Source organism: Diadema antillarum, unplaced genomic scaffold (genome assembly GCF_040938485.1).
Source record: "Diadema antillarum isolate AM-2024a unplaced genomic scaffold, OU_Dant_1.0 scf00000201, whole genome shotgun sequence".
Taxonomy (NCBI): domain Eukaryota; kingdom Metazoa; phylum Echinodermata; class Echinoidea; order Diadematoida; family Diadematidae; genus Diadema; species Diadema antillarum.
This window is the reverse complement of record NW_027271090.1, coordinates 678,245-700,105: the sequence shown is the minus strand read 5'-3', so window position 1 is coordinate 700,105 and position 21,861 is coordinate 678,245. Positions and strand designations below refer to the sequence as shown.

General features: G+C 39.0%; 2 protein-coding genes across 2 annotated transcripts in view; both read left to right on the top strand.

Moving 5' to 3' along the window:
* The window catches only part of LOC139723804 (E3 ISG15--protein ligase Herc6-like), a 48,410-nt gene extending 41,764 nt beyond the window's left edge, over positions 1-6,646 (top strand). Inside the window, exons 17-20 of the mRNA XM_071635011.1 lie at positions 3,114-3,272; positions 3,633-3,807; positions 4,525-4,627; positions 5,438-6,646. Of these exons, the coding sequence (XP_071491112.1) occupies positions 3,114-3,272; positions 3,633-3,807; positions 4,525-4,627; positions 5,438-5,685 (685 nt within the window). The 3' untranslated portion in view covers positions 5,686-6,646. The remainder of the gene's footprint in view (positions 1-3,113; positions 3,273-3,632; positions 3,808-4,524; positions 4,628-5,437) is intronic.
* Positions 6,647-10,526: 3,880 nt separating this feature from the next.
* LOC139723803 (uncharacterized) lies at positions 10,527-15,188 on the top strand. The gene is made up of 2 exons (XM_071635010.1): positions 10,527-13,740; positions 15,184-15,188. Exons 1-2 carry the CDS (start codon positions 10,527-10,529, stop codon positions 15,186-15,188), a joined length of 3,219 nt encoding a protein of 1,072 aa, XP_071491111.1.
* The last annotated feature ends 6,673 nt before the right edge of the window (positions 15,189-21,861 follow it).

Here is a 21,861-nt window from a genome sequence, read left to right as displayed (position 1 = left end):
TAAAAAAGACGGGGGTACACGCGTTATCCTAGACCTGTCTGATCTCAACAAATATCTCCAGTACCAGCATTTTAAGATGGAAAATATCCATACTGCTATTGAACTCATTTCAGAAAATAGCTTCTTAGCTTCAGTCGACCTTCGGGACGCGTACTATACAGTACCTGTGCACCCAACACACAGGAAGTTCTTAAAGTTCTCCTGGAAAAATCAACTTTGGCAATTCAAAGTACTGCCTAATGGCCTGAGCACGGCGCCAAGGTTATTCACTAAACTACTGAAACCTGTATTTACATTACTGAGAGAGCAAGGGCATGTAGTAATTGGATACCTTGACGATGTACTCATTATTGGAGAAAGTGAGAATCAAACATTGCAAACGGTTTTTGAAACCACTAGCATCCTTGCACAACTTGGGTTCTTGGTACACCCAGAAAAATCAGTACTATGCCCCACTCAAGAAATACAATTTCTTGGTTTCATTCTCAATACTCAGGCCATGACAATTCGACTGCCTGATAACAAATCAGAGGAAATACAGTCCTTGTGCAATGAACTTATGCAAATGGCAAACCCCAGTATCAGGCAGGTGGCTAGAATTATCGGGAAAATGGTAGCATCATTTCCCGCAGTCCAGTATGGACAGCTCTATTACAGGGCTTTAGAAAGGGACAAAATCAAAGCACTCAAAATGAATAAGGGGCATTTTGACAGAAAAATGAGCCTATCTTTGGAAGCAAAACAAGAGCTGCAATGGTGGACAGACAATGTGCAGTCTACTTTCTCACCCTTACGACACCCTAAACCTATGCTCGAATTGTGCACGGATGCCAGTGGCAAAGGCTGGGGGGCATCTGATCATACCACCCATACAGGGGGTAGATGGAATGAAGACGAGCTGCAAAAAGCCAGGGAGAATAAGATTAATTATCTGGAGACCCTGGCTGCTGGCATGGGACTCAAGTCCTTCTGTTCTAATTCACAAAACATTCATGTTTTGTTACGGCTAGATAACAGTACTGCTGTTGCGTACATTAACAACATGGGAGGCATTAAATCCCTTGACTGTGATCGGGCAGCCCGAGAGATTTGGCAGTGGTGCGAAACTCGTAAAATTTGGGTCACTGCAGCACACTTGCCAGGAAAGCTGAATGTGGAGGCAGACCGCATGTCTAGAATTTTCAATGACCGCACAGAATGGATGCTTGACCGCACAGTTTTCCAAGAAATAACTTCATGTTTTGGGACACCAGAAATAGACCTATTTGCCTCCAGACTTAACAAGCAGGTAGAGAACTATGTCACATGGTTGCCCGACCCACATGCCAAGGCTGTTGATGCCTTTACTCTCGATTGGGGAAAGTGGTACTTTTACGCATTTCCTCCTTTCTGCTTAGTTGCTAAGTGCATTCAAAAAATCAAATCTGATAATGCAACTGGGATACTAGTAGTCCCAAAATGGCCAAGCCAGCCATGGTTTCCTCTCCTAAACAGGATGATGAATGAGGAACCACTTGTTATTCATAGGAGTGAATCCTTACTAACATTGCCAGTTTCTAACACTCCTCACCCACTAAACACTCAGATTGATCTTCTTGCTTGCAGGTTCTGTGCAAGCCCTTCAGAGATGCGGGATTGAATGCACGTATAACTGCTGTAATGGCCTCCTCTTGGAGAAAAGGGACTAAAAAACAGTATGCAGTGTACATAAACAAATGGAAAGCATTTTGTGACAAAAAATGCAGCAACTACTTGTACTCGGATGTTCAAGCTATCCTGGAATTCCTGAGTGACATTTTCTTCGATAAAGGGGCAGGTTACAGTGTCATAAACTTAGCACGGAGTGCTCTATCTTCATTTGTGATTCTTCGAGATACTATGTTTACAGTTGGAAACCATCCCTTTATCCAGAGGTTTATGAAGGGAGTCTTTCAGCTACGCCCACCCAAGCCTAGATACATGGAAATGTGGGACGTTAACCTTGTTTTCAATTTTCTTCGTTCTTGGTCCCCAGCGCACATTTTGGACCTGAAAAAATTGACGCTTAAATTGTGTGTGATTATTGCATTAATCTCAGCACAAAGGATTCAATCATTACACTATCTAAGCTTGGATGGTATGGTGTTAAGAGATAATGCAGTCACCTTTCACCTTCATGATCTCCTAAAACAGAGCAAGCCTGGAAATTACTCACACAGTGTCAAGCTCCAGGCATACCCGCCAGATAGGAGACTTTGTGTAGTCAGGTACTTGCAGGAATACAATGTACATCAGCAGGACCCGCAGAATCAGAGCTAGTGAACGGTACCTTTTTGTTAGCTACAAGAAACCGTATCACAGGGTATCATCTCAAACAATCGCTCGCTGGATTAAGGAGGTTTTGGAGGCTGCGGGTATTGATACAGAGATCTACAAGGCGCACTCTACTCGGGCAGCGTCTACCTCGGCAGCCAATAAGGGAAATTTCCCAGTATCTAAAATACTTGCGCAAGCCGGTTGGGCCAACGAAAGAACCTTTCGCAAGTACTACAACAAGCCCTGTCCTGCTGAGAAAACCTTTGTAGAAACAATTATCAAAAAATAGACTGTGAAGCCCTAAGATTTGGGCAGACATGTCTTGAACTGCCTGAACTTGTGAACTCTTGGAGACACAATATCTCTGCAGCATTCAACCTGAATGAGATTTGCAATGGAACCTCTTGTAAGGTATGCTTCCTACCCCTTTTCGGGGGGGTTGCCTCGAGAATGTAACCACTGGCTTTGAAATCTCATATATGACGTAATCTCTCACGAAATTACGATATAAAATGGAAGATTAAACGAGAACTTACCGTTTGAAGTTTAATATTAATTTTATGAGTAATTGGAGGGTGAGATTACGTCCCACCTCACCCTCCCCCAAATTTCAAACGGTAATTTAATCTCTCGTTATCTTCCTACATCAGTGGTCACATTCTTGCTTCTAATATTGAGTGGCGCGCGCACTAGCGGGATCTCATATATGACGTAATCTCACCCTCCAATTACTCATAAAATTAATATTAAACTTCAAACGGTAAGTTCTCGTTTAATCTTCCATTTATGATGATATGTACATAATATTCATTGCTTAGGCCTGAAAACGAAATGGACCAACTACTCGAGTTGGACAGTGATATGGCCATGCAGTTAACAAAGCTGAGAGATGGAACAAAAGAATACATCGAAGAAAACACCGTCTACATGGAGATCGAAACAGAGGATGGCCAGAATATCCCGGCTAGTGAGGACATGTAAGTAGCTCTACTTTTGGTCAGCCTCGGCTTCGAGTACTAGTAGTTTATTTAGTCCTCTCTTTGTTACAACAAAATGTGAAGTGTATGTTACGTTTTTCTCGACAAAATAAAATTTACTTGAATTGAACTGAATTGAATTAGGTTAAGTATGATCCATTTTTCGGAAGGAGTTGGTGGGGATGGAATTGAAGGTGATTGCATTTGTTTTATAGATATACCCGCGGACAGTGGTTGCAGTGACAAACACCAAAGCTACCAAAATTGCTTCACAGTCTTTTTATATATCCATGTATTTATTCATTTAATTAATTAAATGATTAATTGAATAATTTATTTATTTATTTACTATTCAATCAGCAACCGTTATGTCCAGCAAGAGGTGCGGCGTGCTCTTGCAACTGAACAGATGTGCGCCTTTCGGAAGGGATTCTACCTTGTCTGCCGCCAGAGCATCCTCCGCATCTTTCGTCCTGTGGAACTGGAAGATTTCGTTCTTGGACAGCAACGCTTCGACTGGAAAGCGCTAGAACAGGTTCGTTGACATTTAATACTCGAGCAACCAAATATTTGAAAAAGATAATAGTGCACTTCGGCTTCCATCAAAAGGATGATATATTATTCATGTGTATAATATGTGATGCAAATAAACAGTAAGAATAAAGTAATGAGCTTATGACATTTTTTAAAGTTTCTTGAAGCTTAGACGCAAATTACAAAGGCTCATTGTGACTTCCTCCAAAATCTACGATTTATTCTCCGCAAATAATTGGAAAAGTAAGCATTTATTGCTTTAAAAATGATGATTCCTGTATCGTTTAGGGTAGTTGCGAAATAATCTCTCCTTCATTTTTTTTTTCCTTGTGGAAGTATTGTACAACTTATTGACATACCCTCTTCCACTACGGCTTTGTTATGATCCATGTCACTATTTTATCCAATCCTCATTATTGAGGACAATTTGGCAATTTCAGAAGGAAATTAGGAGGACTTCAGTGTGTTTAAATTGCAAAATATTAATGGCTGTAATGATCAAGCAATGCGACGGTGTCCCGAGCCTCAAACGGAGCTATGTTTTGAGAAAATCAAGAACATTATTTTTACTTGTCAGTAGAAACAAGCCCTTTCCCTCCATAAGAAAGTGAAATATTTCAGGACTGTAACAATATTCAATAATCCCATTAGCATTTTCAACGGCTAAAACGATGAACAGAGTGATGACCCAAACTCTCTTATTCCTTGCCACTATCAGAGCACGAGATACTGCATTCCTTACCACCCATCTCATCAAACCATCACAATGTTCTGGGAATGTTTCCATTCTCTTGAGGAGGAACAGAAGAGGAAATTTCTCAGTAAGCATAATTAATCCAATTTGTCAATTTCAAGTGAGATTATGTTTCCAATACCACATTTATGTTGGTACAGGTTCAAGGGGGAATATACATACAATATGTACCACAATACTAGATATTGTACATACAGCTACATGTGAAACTATCAAATGTTCAGATTAACTGTGTCATTAGAAATAAGGGTGATTATAAAAAGCAGCTCCGATGATTTACGTTTTTATTATATTACGTATGCAATTTTAGAGTCTAGCGGCAAAAGTTGGGCTATTTAGGAGCCAAAATTCCTCCAAGGAAGACTCTAGGCATTTATTATGTTAACGCAACGCGTGACACCAGAGCTGGGGAATGTGTCAGAGGAAGTGTCGCCAGAATATTAACTTTGACAAAATTGTAATTATGAACTATTTCTCCTGTTTGTTGACCTAGAAGTCAAACAATAATAAACATGAAAGATTATTATGGTTTAAGAAAAAAAAATACAGTCCGGTATAGATGACATCACCTTATCTTCCAAAAATTGTTACTGTGGAAATCTCTATCGTTGTCAAGCGAAGATTTTAACTATGATTATAGCAACCTACAGGTGAAAGGAAAACAAAGCTATATATAATACTTGGTAGTTGCGTTACAACCAAAAAAATAGAAATTTCATGTTCTTAGTTACTATATACATGTACTAGCTTTATGATGAAATTCTGAATTTCATCCTCCAATACTTATTTAGTCATTTCCTGTTCTTTGAACATTCCCCAGAAGTTCCCGGTTGATTTTTGACTTCTGATTACTCACTCACACTCTTCCCCCATGCAGTCTTTGTGTCTGGTGCGGATCGTGTGCCGTGCGGCGGCTTGGCAGATCTCGGTCTAACAATCATGGTGCATCCCGGTCCGTTTGACGTGAACTCGCCTCTTTCTCACACCCTCCCACAGGCGCTTGGTTGCGACAACCACCACTTCCAGCGCAAGCTGAAATTACCTATGTACCAGGACATCGAAACAATTAAGGACCGACTGGAGGTGGCGCTTTCCATGTGCCAAAGTCCGTTCCATATCGCCTAAATTATCTGCAAGCCTACATGTCACACCATCCTGTTGACCGATAGAAAATTCGAATGCCATTCAACATATCGCCGATTCCGTTAACATTAATTGAGACTTCTAAATCACAAATTAGCTGCAAGCCCACATGTTACACAATTCCTGTCGACCGATAGAAGTTTCCAATGTTATTCGACATATCGCTAATTCCATTAACATAGATTGAGACTTCCCGAACCGGGACGTCCCGTAGTGCTAAGCCCTAACTCGCCAGATATGTCTTTTCATCAGTCAAACAGAGGACCCAGTTGGTAATTTATATTTCACCATCGTTCTGACAATTGCACCTGTAATTAAAAGATTAAAACAATTAATTACCCCTCGGCACAACTCGCCTTAACGGCCACCACGGGCTCGGAGGAATTCACAGATGATCGAATTTTCCCCTCTCCAGATCGGCATCTTATCTGTGTCCATGCAGCCATCCTCATAGCACAAAGTGTCCCTTGGGCATCCTACATTGTATCCTATCTATACCTAATGATGCTGCCCAAAGTTGGGGATCTTAATTGCCTGTATACCTTTTGTACGTCTTAAAGGGACTGTACAGTACTGGTGAGGTGGGGATTCATGTTTTGAACATTCCTACGTGACAAAATGAGAAACCTTTTATGAAATATGAAAGCGTATGTATCAGGATTCAACGTTTATTTGATGAAAATTGGTTTTCAAATGGCTGAGATATCCAAAAAAGTGATGACGATAATAAAAGGCGACAGGCCACGCCTTTTATTAGGATCTCTTTGTTTCACCTTGTTTTTTTGATATCTCAGCCATTTCAAAACCGATTTTCATCAAAATAAACTTTTGATACCCCTTAGAAATACATGCTCTTTGACATCTCATAGAGAGATTTCTGAATATCTGGCAAAACGTTAAAAGCTAAACCATAACCTCAACCAGAACTGTACACACCCTTTAAAGTCAGAAGTCCCTCACATCCTTCTCAATGAGGCTCATTGAATGACACCCCCCCCCCGTCTCTCTGTCCCCGTATCTGCCCCTCCAACCTATGGCCCAGAGTTCACCTGTCTGCACACACCCCTCCGGGTTTAGTCAGTCACCCATTCCCAAGATCATCTGAAGTGACGCCCTAGTCTGGACTCCGTCCCCTTTTCCTTGGTGCGATAAACCAAGAGAGGGCGCAAATTTTCTGATAGCGATAATCGAGAGACTGCGCGCCCAACGAAAAAGTGATCCACGATGATCTTACATGTGTGTAGAGTTTCAGCCCATGTTGATGTATATAAAAAAGACATCAAATTTTTTGCCATTTATCATTTTGAATATTCTGCAGTTTGTTTCATGCAATTTAAAAAAAAATCAGGAAGCAAAAGAGCTCAAATCCAAAAGTTGTTACGACATGAGTAAATATTTTCTTTACTGTTTTTAGTGTTCTCTGACTGCCATTTATCCCTCAACCTTCTGTGTGTGTGTGTGTGTGTGTTATAATGTCAAACAAACGGTTTAGGAGTAATGTCTACTGATCCCAGTAGCGGGAGAAGTGAGGTAATGCAGGCTTAGGATTAGTTCACCCTCACACTTAAAGACCAATGCTATCTGACGAATTTGTTTGACAAATTCATGAAATTTTGTGAACTAAGACAAATTTTTGATTCTTACATTCTCCAGTCGATGGGCGATGGGGACGAATGTCAATGACAATCGACGATTTTGAATGCGATGTCTTTGAAAACGGTTGACCAAAAACGATTTACAATGACGATTGACTAAATTGAAGTTAGGATTTGCATTCTGTGAGTTTCTCGGGACGAATTTTGAATGAAAAATATTTTACATTGAATTTTAAAAGTGCGAAAAATGACGGGTACACGTATATGAAGACCCTTTGCACCCAATTGTTGTAGTCAAGTAATATTTGGAAAAATGACAGAAATCATTGTTTTCATAAGTCTTTACGCAGACCAGTACTAGACTAACTCTCCTATGAAATCTCGACGGACATTATTCTGTGAAAATTATTGAAAACAAAAATCACGGTTTCCTTTATACTTGCCTGTTGGTGGTAGCAGACAGAAGAAGAAAAACAAAAAGAAGGTAAGCTGTTCAAAGAAAAGTTACAATTAGCCCAAAGAGTTGTAACCGCTCAGTTCGACAAAGCGAGTAATTGCTATTTCCACTACTTTCATTGAAAAAAGTTACTATTGATCGAGTTTGATAGAAGACATGAAATTAATGTAGGCCCTATGTGTATGATGCACATGGGGAAAAATAATTATCTGTAAGATTCCAATATTTGATATCATAAACTTGTTGGTATAACACTATAATAGAGTGTATATTGATTATGACTGCATGTGTGTGTGTGTGTGTGTGTGCATATTTTGTACATTAACATTTCTCTGTCTCTTATTTCCTAACCATCCTTCTGCAATAATCATCAATATCATTCTTTCTCTTTCATTTGTTCTATCTTTCTCCATATTACTTTCATAAAAACCTTGTCTATGAATGAGATTTCAATGTAGATGAATAAGTTATGCAAGGTGTTTTGAAAAGCTTTCCTCGTTTTCACAATTCGGCGCAAATGCCTATACGCAACATAAGAAGCGATGATTCCAGTCCTTCACAAGGCCCCCGGCCACGTGGACAATTAGTATCTGGATACCATGTCCAGGTCATTTACAATCTCCGCCTGTCTTTATTATATTATTTTCAAAGGTTAATGCTCCGCATGAAACTAATCAGGTGTTATGGGCCTCTTCATCCAATCAACTATGACCCGAGGAGCTACGTTTTAGCTGCTTAGTTTTCCTTTTGGAATTACATAAAAAATAAGAAAATATGACACAATGTAGTCATTATGAATATGACATATTATGATACTTGTATTAACAAAAATAATAATGTACAAACTAATCAACTATGTATAATAGAACAGTTTTTAATTTCGAAAGCAGAAATCTTCCACATCAAATTAATCAGGCGTTGCATAGCAACGCAACAATGGAGATCTCTTGAAATGGAGTGATCCTGTATACAATGGTATAACATGTTAATCTGGCATACAGATCATTCTCGCAACTGAGGAAATCATCGACATTTTCACGAGATGTTATTTTGGCAATATGACAGAGGCTCTTGTAGTGCACTATTACCCTAATGTATGGCGACATTTTCGCATGTTGTTAAATTCGCAGTCCAACAGTGACTCGTGAAGTGATCGAAAATTAAGCCTTCGAGGGAAAAAATATACAGTATTAGCTGCCGAGTTGTTAGTGAGATGAATTTGATTTTATAAACATTTTGACGTTGTCTAGTTGCTTAACCCAGGTGTAAGTCAAAGCCATGTTTGAAGACAACATAATGAATTGAATGATTTCATGTCTTTTTAAGGAGAAATTATTAGTCTCACTTTTCATATTCAGTTTTCATTCCAAAGTTAAACTTGCTCGTCCAATGTATTTTATTTATTCACTCATTAATTTGGCCATGTGAAGGTATTGTAATATAACTTAGACGTACAGACAATTTACAATGTATCCTTATTATACAATTATACAGCTATGATACAGATATGCACTGATGTAAAGAAGTGACACATAGACCAGGGGCCCCGTTGCAAGAAAGTTGCAATCAATTACAAATAATTGCTAATTTTGAAACAACCATTCTGATTGGCTAAGGGTCTGCCCTATTAAGAAGACATGCATGCAACAATGATTTTGATTGGCCAGTGACAATCAGTTGCAAGTTGCGTTTAAACGCAAAATTTCTAGCAACGGGGCCCAGGGCTTACAAAAGTAAAATTCTTTTGATACGTGAGCTCCCATGTGTCACGGTGACTCTCCTAGCACATAAAAAAAAAAAATGTTCATACAAACAAAGCGGATGATTCACAAGGTATTCAGGTATCAAAATTCATTTTGTCCCTCGCCAGTGCCCAGTTCCCCCCCCCCCCCCCCCCGGGCTGCCAAATGACAATGTGATTTGCATAGAAAAAACGCCACCACGCTAATTAATTTTGTCGGTAGAATTGGCAGCCAAAAATTTGAAGACTTTCATGTTCATGTGTTTGTTTGTTTTTTATTTTTTGTTTTTTGTCATCCGATTGACAACAGAATTGTCATTGGGTCACCCCCTCCCCCTTATCGAAAATCTAGGTCCACGCCTGCACAACATGGATCTTACAATACGTTAGAATTTAGACACTACTTGTCATAAGGAATTAGGCATTTACGCCGTGATGATGTCTGCACTGATTCCCGTTTTTCATGATAAGCGTCATTGTGTTCCCGATCAAGTCTTTTCTTATTGCTTTCGTCGGTCGGTGAGAAGACTCGGAACGGTGCCTAAAAATGCAGTAACCAGTTTCAAACCCACACAGAAGAAACTAGTTTTCACCCCGAAGATTGGCGCATGCGTTAACAAAAACCGTCCTAAACGGAAAAATGCAACCAATCGACATGATTACATTTTTTTCCCATTATGACGTCGTGATTATGTCAGAGTAGACGACGCCCGTAAGATAAGATCTGCCCAATCGTTTCAAACCAAAAGTCTACGTTTACAGGCAAAGACAATATATAATTATCTAGTAGCTCATTATCTGACCCAGCGCGAAATTAATCATCCGCTGTGCAAGCGTGGACAAACCAGGTCATTTTTGCCCTCCACGATGGAGTATTAGTACCTGTAAATGGGCGTGCAAGTATTTGTAATCATCATCTAGAACTTCGTGCTTCTTGGCTTTGGCCAAAGAGATAATTTTCTTCTGATGGTGACCGGAACATTCTTGGTTGCCTAATTTTGTTAACCAGAAGGCATCAACGTTACTGAACATGCTTCTTGTTTTTGCCATTCTTGGGAGCCTAGCCTCCACCAGCTCGGTTGAGGCATCTCCCTGCAACATTTACCAGCTATCGGCCGACTGCAAATCTAGGTCCCTGCGGACCGTACCCGAGAATATTCCTTGCAACATTGTCCGAATCGCCCTGCAGATGAATCGCCTTCCAGCCGTAGACGCTGACGATTTCGGATGTTTTTCCTCGCTGCGACAGCTCGACCTGTCAACCAATGAGATTCGTGTAATTCATCCTGCAGCATTCGCACACTTAAATTCACTCACAGTTCTAAAACTATTTGATAACTTTCTCCCCGCGGTTCCCTCTGTGGTAAATATGGATAAACTTTTGGCCTTTAACATCGGTAAGAATCTGATCAACGACTTGAGTTTCGAGATTTCTCCCGCTGTGTCGAGAATGATAACGCTGAACGTTGAAAGAAACAATATCAGGGAGGTACCACAAATTGCTTTCTTAGTGGAGAACATTTGGCTGAGGAACAACTTGATTACAACTTTTGTTCCATCTCAATTCTCTAACATACAAGGAGTAGTTCACTTGGACCTCAGCATCAATAGCCTTGCTGTCATCTCTGATTTCGGACCGATGACAGCTCTAAAGGTCTTGAAACTTGAAGGCAATCGAATCGAGCGGATTCATGAGGATGCCTTTGCGGGGCTGTTGAGTCTAGAGCGGCTAGATCTGAGCTACAATAGACTCCAGAGTGTCAACAGCTTGTGTGTCCTGGCAACGGTCCATGACTTGAACCTACGTTCCAACAGAATCCAACTCTTGCCTCATGAGTGTTTTACGAAGTTTAATAACCTCAAGTCTTTGATATTGATCGATAACCATCTGGCTTCTTTTGATTGTTCTGCCGGTGTATCACTTCTCCCAAGTCTACTTCTCAACCAGAATAGGATAAGCAGACTTGTCATATGCGAAAATGTGACATTGATTACATCAGCCCTGAACGCCTCACAAAACCCAGTTCGTTCGGTAACAATTAGAGGGCAAACAATGATAGAAGACGTCTACATCATGGCAGGCATTCTTGAAGAGATCGTCTTTGACTCGAACAGCAGGGAAACTATATGCTTTTTGATTCTGACACAAAATCGACTTAATAACCTCGATTTCCTGCAAGACTTTTCCAGGCTCTCGTTACTCGACCTCAGTTACAATCACATCCGCGTCTGGAATAGTACACATTTTGAAAATTGCACTGGTGTTTCCACAGTCATAATGAGCCACAACGGACTGCAAGAAATATCCGATTTTACGTTTTTCCCGCAAATGGAGGTACTTGATTTGTCCAATAATGTGATCCGATATATACATCCAGGTGCGTTCAACAATATGCCGAGACTCAATTCTCTAGATTTGTCGGGAAACAAACTTCAGGTCATGCCAAATCTCGGTTGTAGAAAACTTCAATCCCTGAATCTGAATGGCAACGATTTCCGATACCTGCCATCATCAGCCCCACTGGAGGGATTACCGGAGTTAAGAAGACTGTCTCTGCAACACTGTCATTTAGTGAGGCTTCCTTCTTGTAACCTGCCGAAACTGACATACCTTTTATTGCAACACAACAATATTTCTCAGGTAGATTGGGAAATGTTTTCCGTTCATTTCAGCGACGTCACATACCTAATACTGTCAGATAATACCATCACAAAACTCTCAGCTCAACTGCCGCCTTTTCTTACTCATCTTCACATAGACGGAAACCGCCTCACTTCAGTGGGATATGGTTTGGACGCAGCGCTGACAGATATGAATTTTTCTAGCAACGCAATCACAACGACGAAGAACATGACCGTGTCAGCAACCTTAAGAGGTCTTTGGTTGGGGGATAATCTGCTGAGGTATATCACGCTAGCGTTATTTTTACGTGCTCATTCTTTGAACTTTCTCGACCTTTCTGCTAACGTGATATCTAGCCTTTCCAGCAATAGCTTTGAAGGTCTATCAAACCTTTTCAGTCTTTCCTTAAGAAAAAATAGGTTAACTTATTTGCCACCCGGTCTATTCTTTCCGTGTTCTAAACTAGCGCACCTGGATGTATCTGCTAATCCATTGATGAACGTCTCATACCAATTATTCCACGTCCCTCTCAATCTTAATTTGCTTGACCTGTCTGGCACGGATCTATCCCTCCGTCAGCTACAGGCACTCGACGGAAATCCAGCTCCTGGTTACGTTCTTCTCAACAATTGCCTCGGACTTTATGAGCTGGCAGAAGAAATCCAGCTACACCTTTCCAACCCTACGAATACTATAAATTTGGAACTGACATATAATAGATTATGGAGTCATTTCCCTATTATAACCTCTTCCAACATTAGGATCTTGGGGTTGTCCCATAATAGATTTGTACGTTTACCGACTCAATTATTAACAAAACGCATTCACTCGTCGTTACAGGTGTTAGATCTGTCAAGCAACAGAATCAAATGGCTTCCAAGAGATACGTTCTCACGTCTACCCAATTTGAGAGATCTTTATCTCAGTGACAACGAGCTGCAAGCCCTCTCATCGACGTCATTGCCATCTTTTACTCGCATCTCTACACTCGATGTTCGTCAAAACAATCTTACGAGCGTTGACGAAAAGATGTTGCGTTATGCATCACGTAACATGAATTTCTTGGGAGAGGAAAACCCTTGGATTTGCGACTGTCGTCTTCGATACCTACAAATGTGGCTGTGCCACCTTTCTGAACCCTTGTCTTGTTCCTCTCCAACGTCCCTTCTGCATCAGAGTCTGTTCTTGACACGACCGGAAAGCCTCAAGTGCCGGCCGGAAATCTGCGCTGAACAAGATGCTACGTTGATAGCCTTCGGCGGTAGCACTTCACTAGTTCTGTCGTGCCCAATGAAGTTCGTCAGTCCCACCGCTATCACGTGGGCAATTCCGGGGGGAATAAGCATAAATATTACCCATAACACCTCCGAATCATTAAACAACGTGCGAATGGGGTCGCTCGGAAGCTTGTTGTTCGATGGCATTGGACTTGACAATGAGGGGAAGTACGCTTGCCGCGTTCTTGACGAGGGACAACTCTACGAATACCGTTTCCAGCTGACCGTCCGGCCGACGAGTCCGGCAGAAGAAATGCGCGCCTACCTCGACATCAACTCCACCAATCAGTTTGTTCTGGCATCTCTGTGGCAGAAAAGGCTGCAGTGTGGGACAGAGACCGAAGGTGAGACTCTCGAAACACCCACGTCTAGTTCTGGGGGCAATGATCTAAGCAGCAAAAGTTGTATTTTTTGCTCATCTCATGTCGAAGTTCTGGCAATCTCCTGGATCTCTTTCCTTGTTTTACGCTATCCATAAAAAAAATAACACCCTTGATATTACCTAATACGTTGGGAAGAGATGGAAGGGAATATTTTGGCCTATTCTCAATTGAAACAGACGTTATCTGGAAACTGCAAAATCAACTTCCAGAGTTGTTCAATAGATCAAAAGACCATGATATCGTCGGAACTTTGGAACAAACTGAAATCTTTAATCCGTGACTATTTAATACTCCCGAAGCTATTTCATAATAATCATTCTAGATGAAAGTTCCTGCTCTTTGTGCACATTAAATTACTTGCAAATACATTATTTGTAAGAATGACCTCATTAGAAAATGCATTCGGACGTCTATAGGTATGTTTAGTAAGTATCACCAATTACAAAACTTTCAATCAATGCGATCATTTATGCAGGTAACTAATCTTGCGTATTAACATAAATAGGGGTGCAAAGTGATTATGTTGTATTAAAATCACAAACCCTATAACGATTATCTTTCTGCAATACGTGATTTGTTTTTGTTTTCTTTCTCTCTCGTTGCATGATTTTATAACTTATTTCATTTGGTGTCATGATGTTATAATAAATTACATTTTTGCTATAACAATTTTTTGTTGTGAGTAATGAAGATATTTTCTTTTCTAGTTCTTTTTTGTGATCTCATCGGGGCACGGACACTATATAATATTTTTTTTTTGGCTGAATCTCATTGCCATGTTTAATTGAATAAAAGACACTAAATGACTATACGTAACAGTGCAAGATCAGAGAACAGAATGTAACGCTGTCTTCTAAACATTTTCCGTCAACTGGTCATAATGGTAACGGTATACTTCTTATCGAGTGATGGAATTTCACATTTTGTGTGTGTGTATTTGCGTGAGTGCTTGTTAATGTGCATGTGCATGTGCATTTGAGCGAGTGTGTGTGAGTGTGTGTGCTTGTGTAAATGTCTTTGTGTGTGGGCCCACGCTCCGTGAAATGGCGATCTTCTTAAAATGCTCCAAAGGCACGGTTTCAATGTCCTTGGTGCATGAATTGGACTCCAGTGACCGAGGTATAGTTGTAAATTGTATAGTTTTTATAATCTTGAAAATTATTGGAGTTGTAAGTTATTGGATTGTTGTTGTTGTTTTTTTTTGAAAATGCGTTTGGTATACTACGTTAAGATTAACAGTTTTATGTGTTGATAGGTTTATTGGTGTCGTGTTATACTCGTATTATAGGGCCTCATTAACGTCAAGCTCTACTTATGATGACAGTCCCCTGTATTGATTTCTCCTTTGTTTACTTATAGAAACAGTATGCTTTTAACATGTTGCTTTGATTCATGTTAATACAGACTGATGCCGTTATGAAATTGACAGTTGTTATATTGATTCGTATGTTTTGCTCTCCTTTTTTGCATACTCTGTATCACTTTGTTTTCATTTGTTATTGTATTTGGAGAGAGAAGATGCAGAAATAAACCGCACCGAATGATAGTTGTAAGTATAGCTCCTAGTTCTAAAGGGTCATTATTCCGCAGGTACATTTTTGGGTTTGGGTTTCGGTAATCTGAAACTGAAAGAAGTTCGTGAATACATAAATTTAATAACGTTATTCTGAAAAAAAAAAAGTATGTCCCCCCCAAAAAAAAAACAAACGAAAGCAAAATACAATTGTATTTCCGCATTAATTTCCAAAATGATGTTATCTCAGGGCATAAGACTATAACGTCTTACCTACATCTTGAAAACAACTCCATTCAGTCTGGCTAAGTGGTCACAGAAAAATGCCTATATGGGTCCGTTTCATCAAAGTTCAGCCTTTGAATGCTCTTGGCGACCGTATAAATGAAAATATTTCTTGCTCAAAACTGGCAGGACAAGTAACAAATGAATTCGAATTCTATACATGATATTATATAAATACATGATTATATGAATACTTGAATATTTATGTTCTTGATTACATTGATTAGAAAATGAGATTAATAAGATAAAATTATAAACGAAAAAAAAAAAACAGCAACAGAAAACAGAAAATCAAAAGGGAGGGAGAGCTCATTCCAATCTTCCATGAGTTGATAACTTAATATTATTCTTAATCATTCATTTGTTCAAACCTTACCAATGCTTCCAATCTTATACGAAAATACACTCGTTCTTGATTATCTTTATGAAAAAAATTAGATAAAAAGCAGGAAAATAAAAAAGCAACAGAAAACAGAAAACCAAAAAGGAGAAAGAGCTTAATTTAATCTTCTTTGAGTCAATTACTAGTTTCTCTAAGCATTTATTCGATCCCACTTCACCACAGCGCTTACGACCCACCCCCCCCCCCAAAAAAAAAAAGAATCTGCTTAATTTTAAGAAACCTTCCTTCATAGGATATATTCTGTTGCGAGAATACAATGAACAACTGTTTATCTGTGACGTGTGAATACAGAGGCAAATCGGATGGGGTTTCTGGAAGATGTAAGGAATAAAAGACAGTTTCATAAAATGAAATTGCAGCAGGGTAAAAAAAAAGAATAATATTATATGATACAGGGCGTATCAAAAAAAACGTTACACTTTTAAAAAAATTGTCTAAATTACATTTCAAAATGTTTGGAAGATTTTTTCATATTCATGGATGCCCAATAGTCTCATCTATCAAGTGCAATCAACAAAACAAATTTTTGTTCACGCTTTGCTGAACGCTGACGCTCTTTGTCCAGAGTGTGAAAAATGACTTGCGCCAAAGCAAAAGAAGATGGAAAATTCAGCCAGCAGTCCAAATAAGTGCTCCCATTCAAACAAATTGCTCTTTTGCTTAACGCTTTGATAATGTTATGATAGTCTGAGATTTTTTTGTCAGCTTTATCGTAATTTTAATGATTTCATTTCTCATCAATTGGTGAGAATAAGAGTGTGTAATTACTTCAAGACCTTTAAAGCACAGTTTTCACAATACACGGACACATCAATACCATATGCCAGTTAATCATTAATGTGGTAGTAGTATACCAAATTAATTAACATTCAAATCATTCATCCCATCAATCAATCAACTGATTGAGTGACCAATTGTGACCCGCTACAACAAAAGGATCTGAAAGTCGGGGGAGGACAATTTTCTTAAAATGGCATGATATCATTTCCGTACTCTTCTTATTTAATTTCATATATAGCACAACTCATAAAAATACTCGGTTGCGGAGAAATTGATGATTTTATGAGCGCATGTCAGGTGGTTGAGGAAAACAGACTTTCGAGAAAAACGCCTTCAAAGTTGTTCTTCCGACGCTATCATGGTCATGGGGAGGAGAGACGGTTTTCACCGCTTGACAATAGAAGGCACGCTCCTAGCGACCTTTAGCGCCAGCGGTCTACGCAAGACCAATCGGTAATCAGGATGCCATGCACTGACCAATAAGATCACTCCCTCGTTGCTAGGGGCGGAGTCTAGCAGCGGCGCTAAATCCAAATCTTCGGACACGTTTCTCTTACATTGAAATTCGAAAAATCATGGTCCAAAAAAATGCTAATTTCTTGCCTTTCCTTTGATCATTTAGATTCGACATTTCGGCAGATGATGGACAAAACATTAGACTACAAAATTATGCCAAAAATAGAAATCTGATTTTTTGACCAATTTTGATGATGTGACTTCAAATTCGATTTTCTCGGCTCGGCCGTCAGCGACTTTAGGATCCTTTTGTTGCAGTGGGTCACAATTACTTAATCAATCAATCAATCAACCCATCAATACATCAAACGATATATCAGTTAGTCAGTCATTGCGTCGTTCAATCAATCAGTGAATCGACCCAATTATCAATTAATCACTTTTCAGTCATTGAAATAATCAATCGACTGATTGAACGAATAAACTAACAAATAAATCAGTTTTTCAAATATTGATCAGCCTTTAAGCCACGAGGGGGGGGGGGGGGGAGGTGATATTCCCTAATTCCCTATGTCGATCTGCCACTTTTTATAAAACATGCATACAATTGTGACTGACTGACTGATTGATTGATTAAATGAATGACTAATTGATTGATTAATTGATTGATTGAATGAATGATTAATTAATTGGCATGATTGATTGATTGATTGGATTGATTGTATTGATTGAATGATCTGAGGATGCATTAATTTTGTGCTTTTCTTCTTGACTGAGTGACTGGCATGTGGGTTCGATATGTCTGTGCATGATTTGTGATAACTGTGCTTAAAAGATCTTGATGTTGTTAATCAACCTTCCATAACACAATGGAATCATTTAAAACGTGACAGGAAATCGCCAGAAAATTCCTAAACTATCATAACATAATCAAAACTGTGAGCAAAAGAATCTGTTTGAATGAGAACACTTATTTGGACTGCTGGCTGAATTTTCCATCTGCTTTCAATTTGGCGCAGGTTATTTTTCACTCTCTGGACAAAGAGCGTCAGTGTTCAGCTAAGGGCGAACAAAAACTTGTTTTGTTGATTGCACTTGATAGAAGAGACTATTGGGCATCCATAAATATGAAAAAAATCTTAAAGATATTTTGAAATGTAATTTAGACATTTTCTTTTAAAAGGGTAATTTCTTTTTGATACCCCCTGTATATATGATTATACCAATACCTTCTAGAGCCCACTACCTGTATAGTTGTTTTGTTTTTTGTTTTTTGTTTGTGTGTGTGTGTGTGTGTGTGTGTCTGGAATATGAAAAACAATTTCCACATAAATAGAATGTATGATAGGTTTCTCGAAACGTTGGTAAATGCAATATGGAATGACAAAATAATGAAATCATTTCAATAGTTTAATGGGAGCACGTACAAACACACCATGATATCATTGAGTTTAGAGAAAATTATTGAGTGTGATAAATGCATTAGAATGATTACTGCTCAATGTCAATGGTATAACGCCCGTCAAGTGTCAATAGGAGACAAAGTGTCAATAGGAGACCAACAACTGGTGTTACTGTGGTGAAAATTTGTTCACAACTTTTTTTTTTTCAAAACTCGGGGATTTTATCGGAAAGTTGAAGTTCAAAATTAAGAACAGTTACTAATGATATTGAAAAGAAAAAAAAAGTTTAATATTTTGAAGTGACACCCGACGGTGTTAAATTGTCACCGCAAATGAGCACCGGAAATTTAACAGCAGCTCAATTTTTCATATTTAAAACCCGACTTTCTGCAGTGTCTTCAGTTGGTATTAGCAACTCTAACTCAAGAGATGTTTGGAAATCTTTGAAGCTTACTACTCCTGGCAGAATATAGGTTAATCAATAGACTGTATTATAATTAATATACTTGTAATAGCAAAACAAAGAAATAAAGAAACAAAGATTCGCTAGAAAATATCACCAATTAAACAGACAAATGAATGCGTTTCATGAATTTACACAACTACACTCGTTTATTCATTCAACAAGACCTTTAACCTCACACTACGTTATTTCTTCATGAGGTATCACGATGGCATAACCACATGAAAACTGAAGTACGCTCTAGAGCATTAAATTGTTCTATCAATGTCACTAAAAAAAGTTACATGCGCTTTCTTCTAACTATTGCAAACATGATTATGTAGAAGGAACTTCAGATCGGTGAATAATAAAAACATGTTTGGATGACAACGTCTTTTCCTCTAACCAATTTTTGGCGTGCATGATATGTGAGGATTTCATCTGCTTTTTAGCCAAGGGCTCTTTTGCTATTAGTTCTTCCTCTTCTTGCCTATGATAATATTATGTGATGTGATTTAAGCATTAACACGTTCAGTCCTCGGTCTCATTTGAAGTCCCCTCTATCTGTCATCAAGAAGCACCTTTTTTAATTTTATCATTTCTTACACGAGGGGATAGGTGGCCCTGGTCGCTATACCACACTGATTGTTCTTGTTCCTCGACATCCAGACGTAACCCTCCATTCCCCAGCTCGTGCCCCAGCTGTAATGGAAAATGAATAATGATAATAAGAAAGTCCTCTTTATCAACTTTAAAGGACCAGGGTTTCTGACATTTTAATGCACGTTTTCTTTTTGAGGAACGACACTATGAACTGAAAGAAAACCCAAAATCTTGTCCAAGGTTGACCTTTTCGAACGTAAAACTTGCTGTTTAGAAATCAAAAGATTTATTCACTAACCATTGCCCTCCCCGATGACAGGAAGTCTTATAGAGAAGCTCAGTTGCAATTTCGATTTCATTTCGCAAGAAATTTATTATTTCATATTTCTAAAGTATGCAACTATGAAATATAAGCAAAGCATACATTGTGGTATTAAGGAGTATACAAGACTAACTTTAAGATGACAAAGTATTTGAAATAGAAAAAGATGATGGAACCTGCATGAAGGAAGTAAACTTGTTGAGCCGCAGGTCCCAAAACAAGTTAAATAGAAAGGAGAATGGATATTTGTGACCCGCTACAGCAAAAGGATCCGAAAGTCGGGGAGGACAATTTTCTTAAAATGGCATGATATCATTTCCGTACTCTTCTTATTTAATTTCATATATAGCACAACTCATAAAAATACTCGGTTGCGGAGAAATTGATAATTTTATAAGCGCATGTCACGGCCGTCAGATGGTAAAACGGTCTATCTCGAAAATTGCTGTTCTGAGAAAAATGACTTTAAAGTTTAGAGGTTTGAGCTTTAGGAGATGGGTATAATGCATTTTTAGCAATGGGACAAGAAGAAGCGTATTAAACACTGATAACTGGAGAATTTTGTGCTTATTTGGGGTTTTAATTATAAAATAAATGAGATTTTTGTGCAGATAGACTGTTTAACCACAGCACATGTATACACTGCCGCTACACATCATAAGATGGTAAAATGGTCTATCTTCTAGATGGACCACAAACACTATGTAAACTGGTCTAACTCGAAGATAGACCATTTTACCATCTGACAGCGATGATTTAAAAAATCTCAGTTAAGAAGGTTATATGGTTTATGTAAAAGATAGCTTGTTTTACCTCCAAACGATATTACCGACAATGGGCTAACTCAAAGATAGACTGTTTTACCATCAAATCTGAAGGAAAAATACAAAAAAGTACCAAGATAGCAGAAATTATCTCTAAAACAAGACATGATGGGATTTTCTCGATAGCACCATTGGAAAGAGCATCCTCACATGTCCCGGAAAGTGAATTTACCTCAAAAAGTCAAATTTTCGAGTTAGACCGTTTTACCATCTGACGGCCGGTCAGGTGGTTGAGGAAAACAGAGTTTCGAGAAAAAACGCCTTCAAAGTTGTCCTTCCGACGCTATCATGGTCATGGGGAGGCGAGGCGGTTTTCACCGCTTGACAATAGAAGGCACGCTCCTATCGACCTCCGCCGTGTTCAGTCAAGTTTAGCGTCAGCGGTCTACGCACGACCAATTGGTAATCAGGATGCCATGCACTGACCAATAAGATCACTCCCTCTTTGCTAGGGGCGGAGTCTAGCTGCGGCGCTAAATCCAAATCTTCGGACACGTTTCTCTTACATTGAAAGTCGAAAAATCATGCTCCAGAAAAACGCTAATTTCTTACCTTTCCTTTGATCATTTAGATTCGAAATTTCGGCAGATGATGGACAAAACATTAGACTACAAAATTATGCTAAAAATAGAAATCTGATTGTTTTGACCAATTTTGATGATGTGACTTCAAATTCGATTTTCTCGGCTCGGCCGTCAGCGACTTTAGGATCCTTTTGTTGTAGTGGGTCACATTTGTTCTGAACAAAAGCTAATTATTCCTTCTTCTTGCTGACTAATAGGGCACACTCTAATAGCTTAATCATATTTGTAATATCCAGAACAGCGCTACTTTTCTCCAACAGAAAAAAAAATGATTGCACATGATGAAGTCAGGCTATCAATAATTCAGCCCTTAAAGGAGATATCGAGACGTATGATGTCAAGAAATGACGTCACCTGTTCTTGACGATCCAGTAGTCGTCGCCGTTGTCGGAGGAGTAGCCGACGGCGAGCACGGCGTGACCAAGTTGCACCGAGTTGCAGTCGGGTTCGTTGTAAACGCCTGTCGT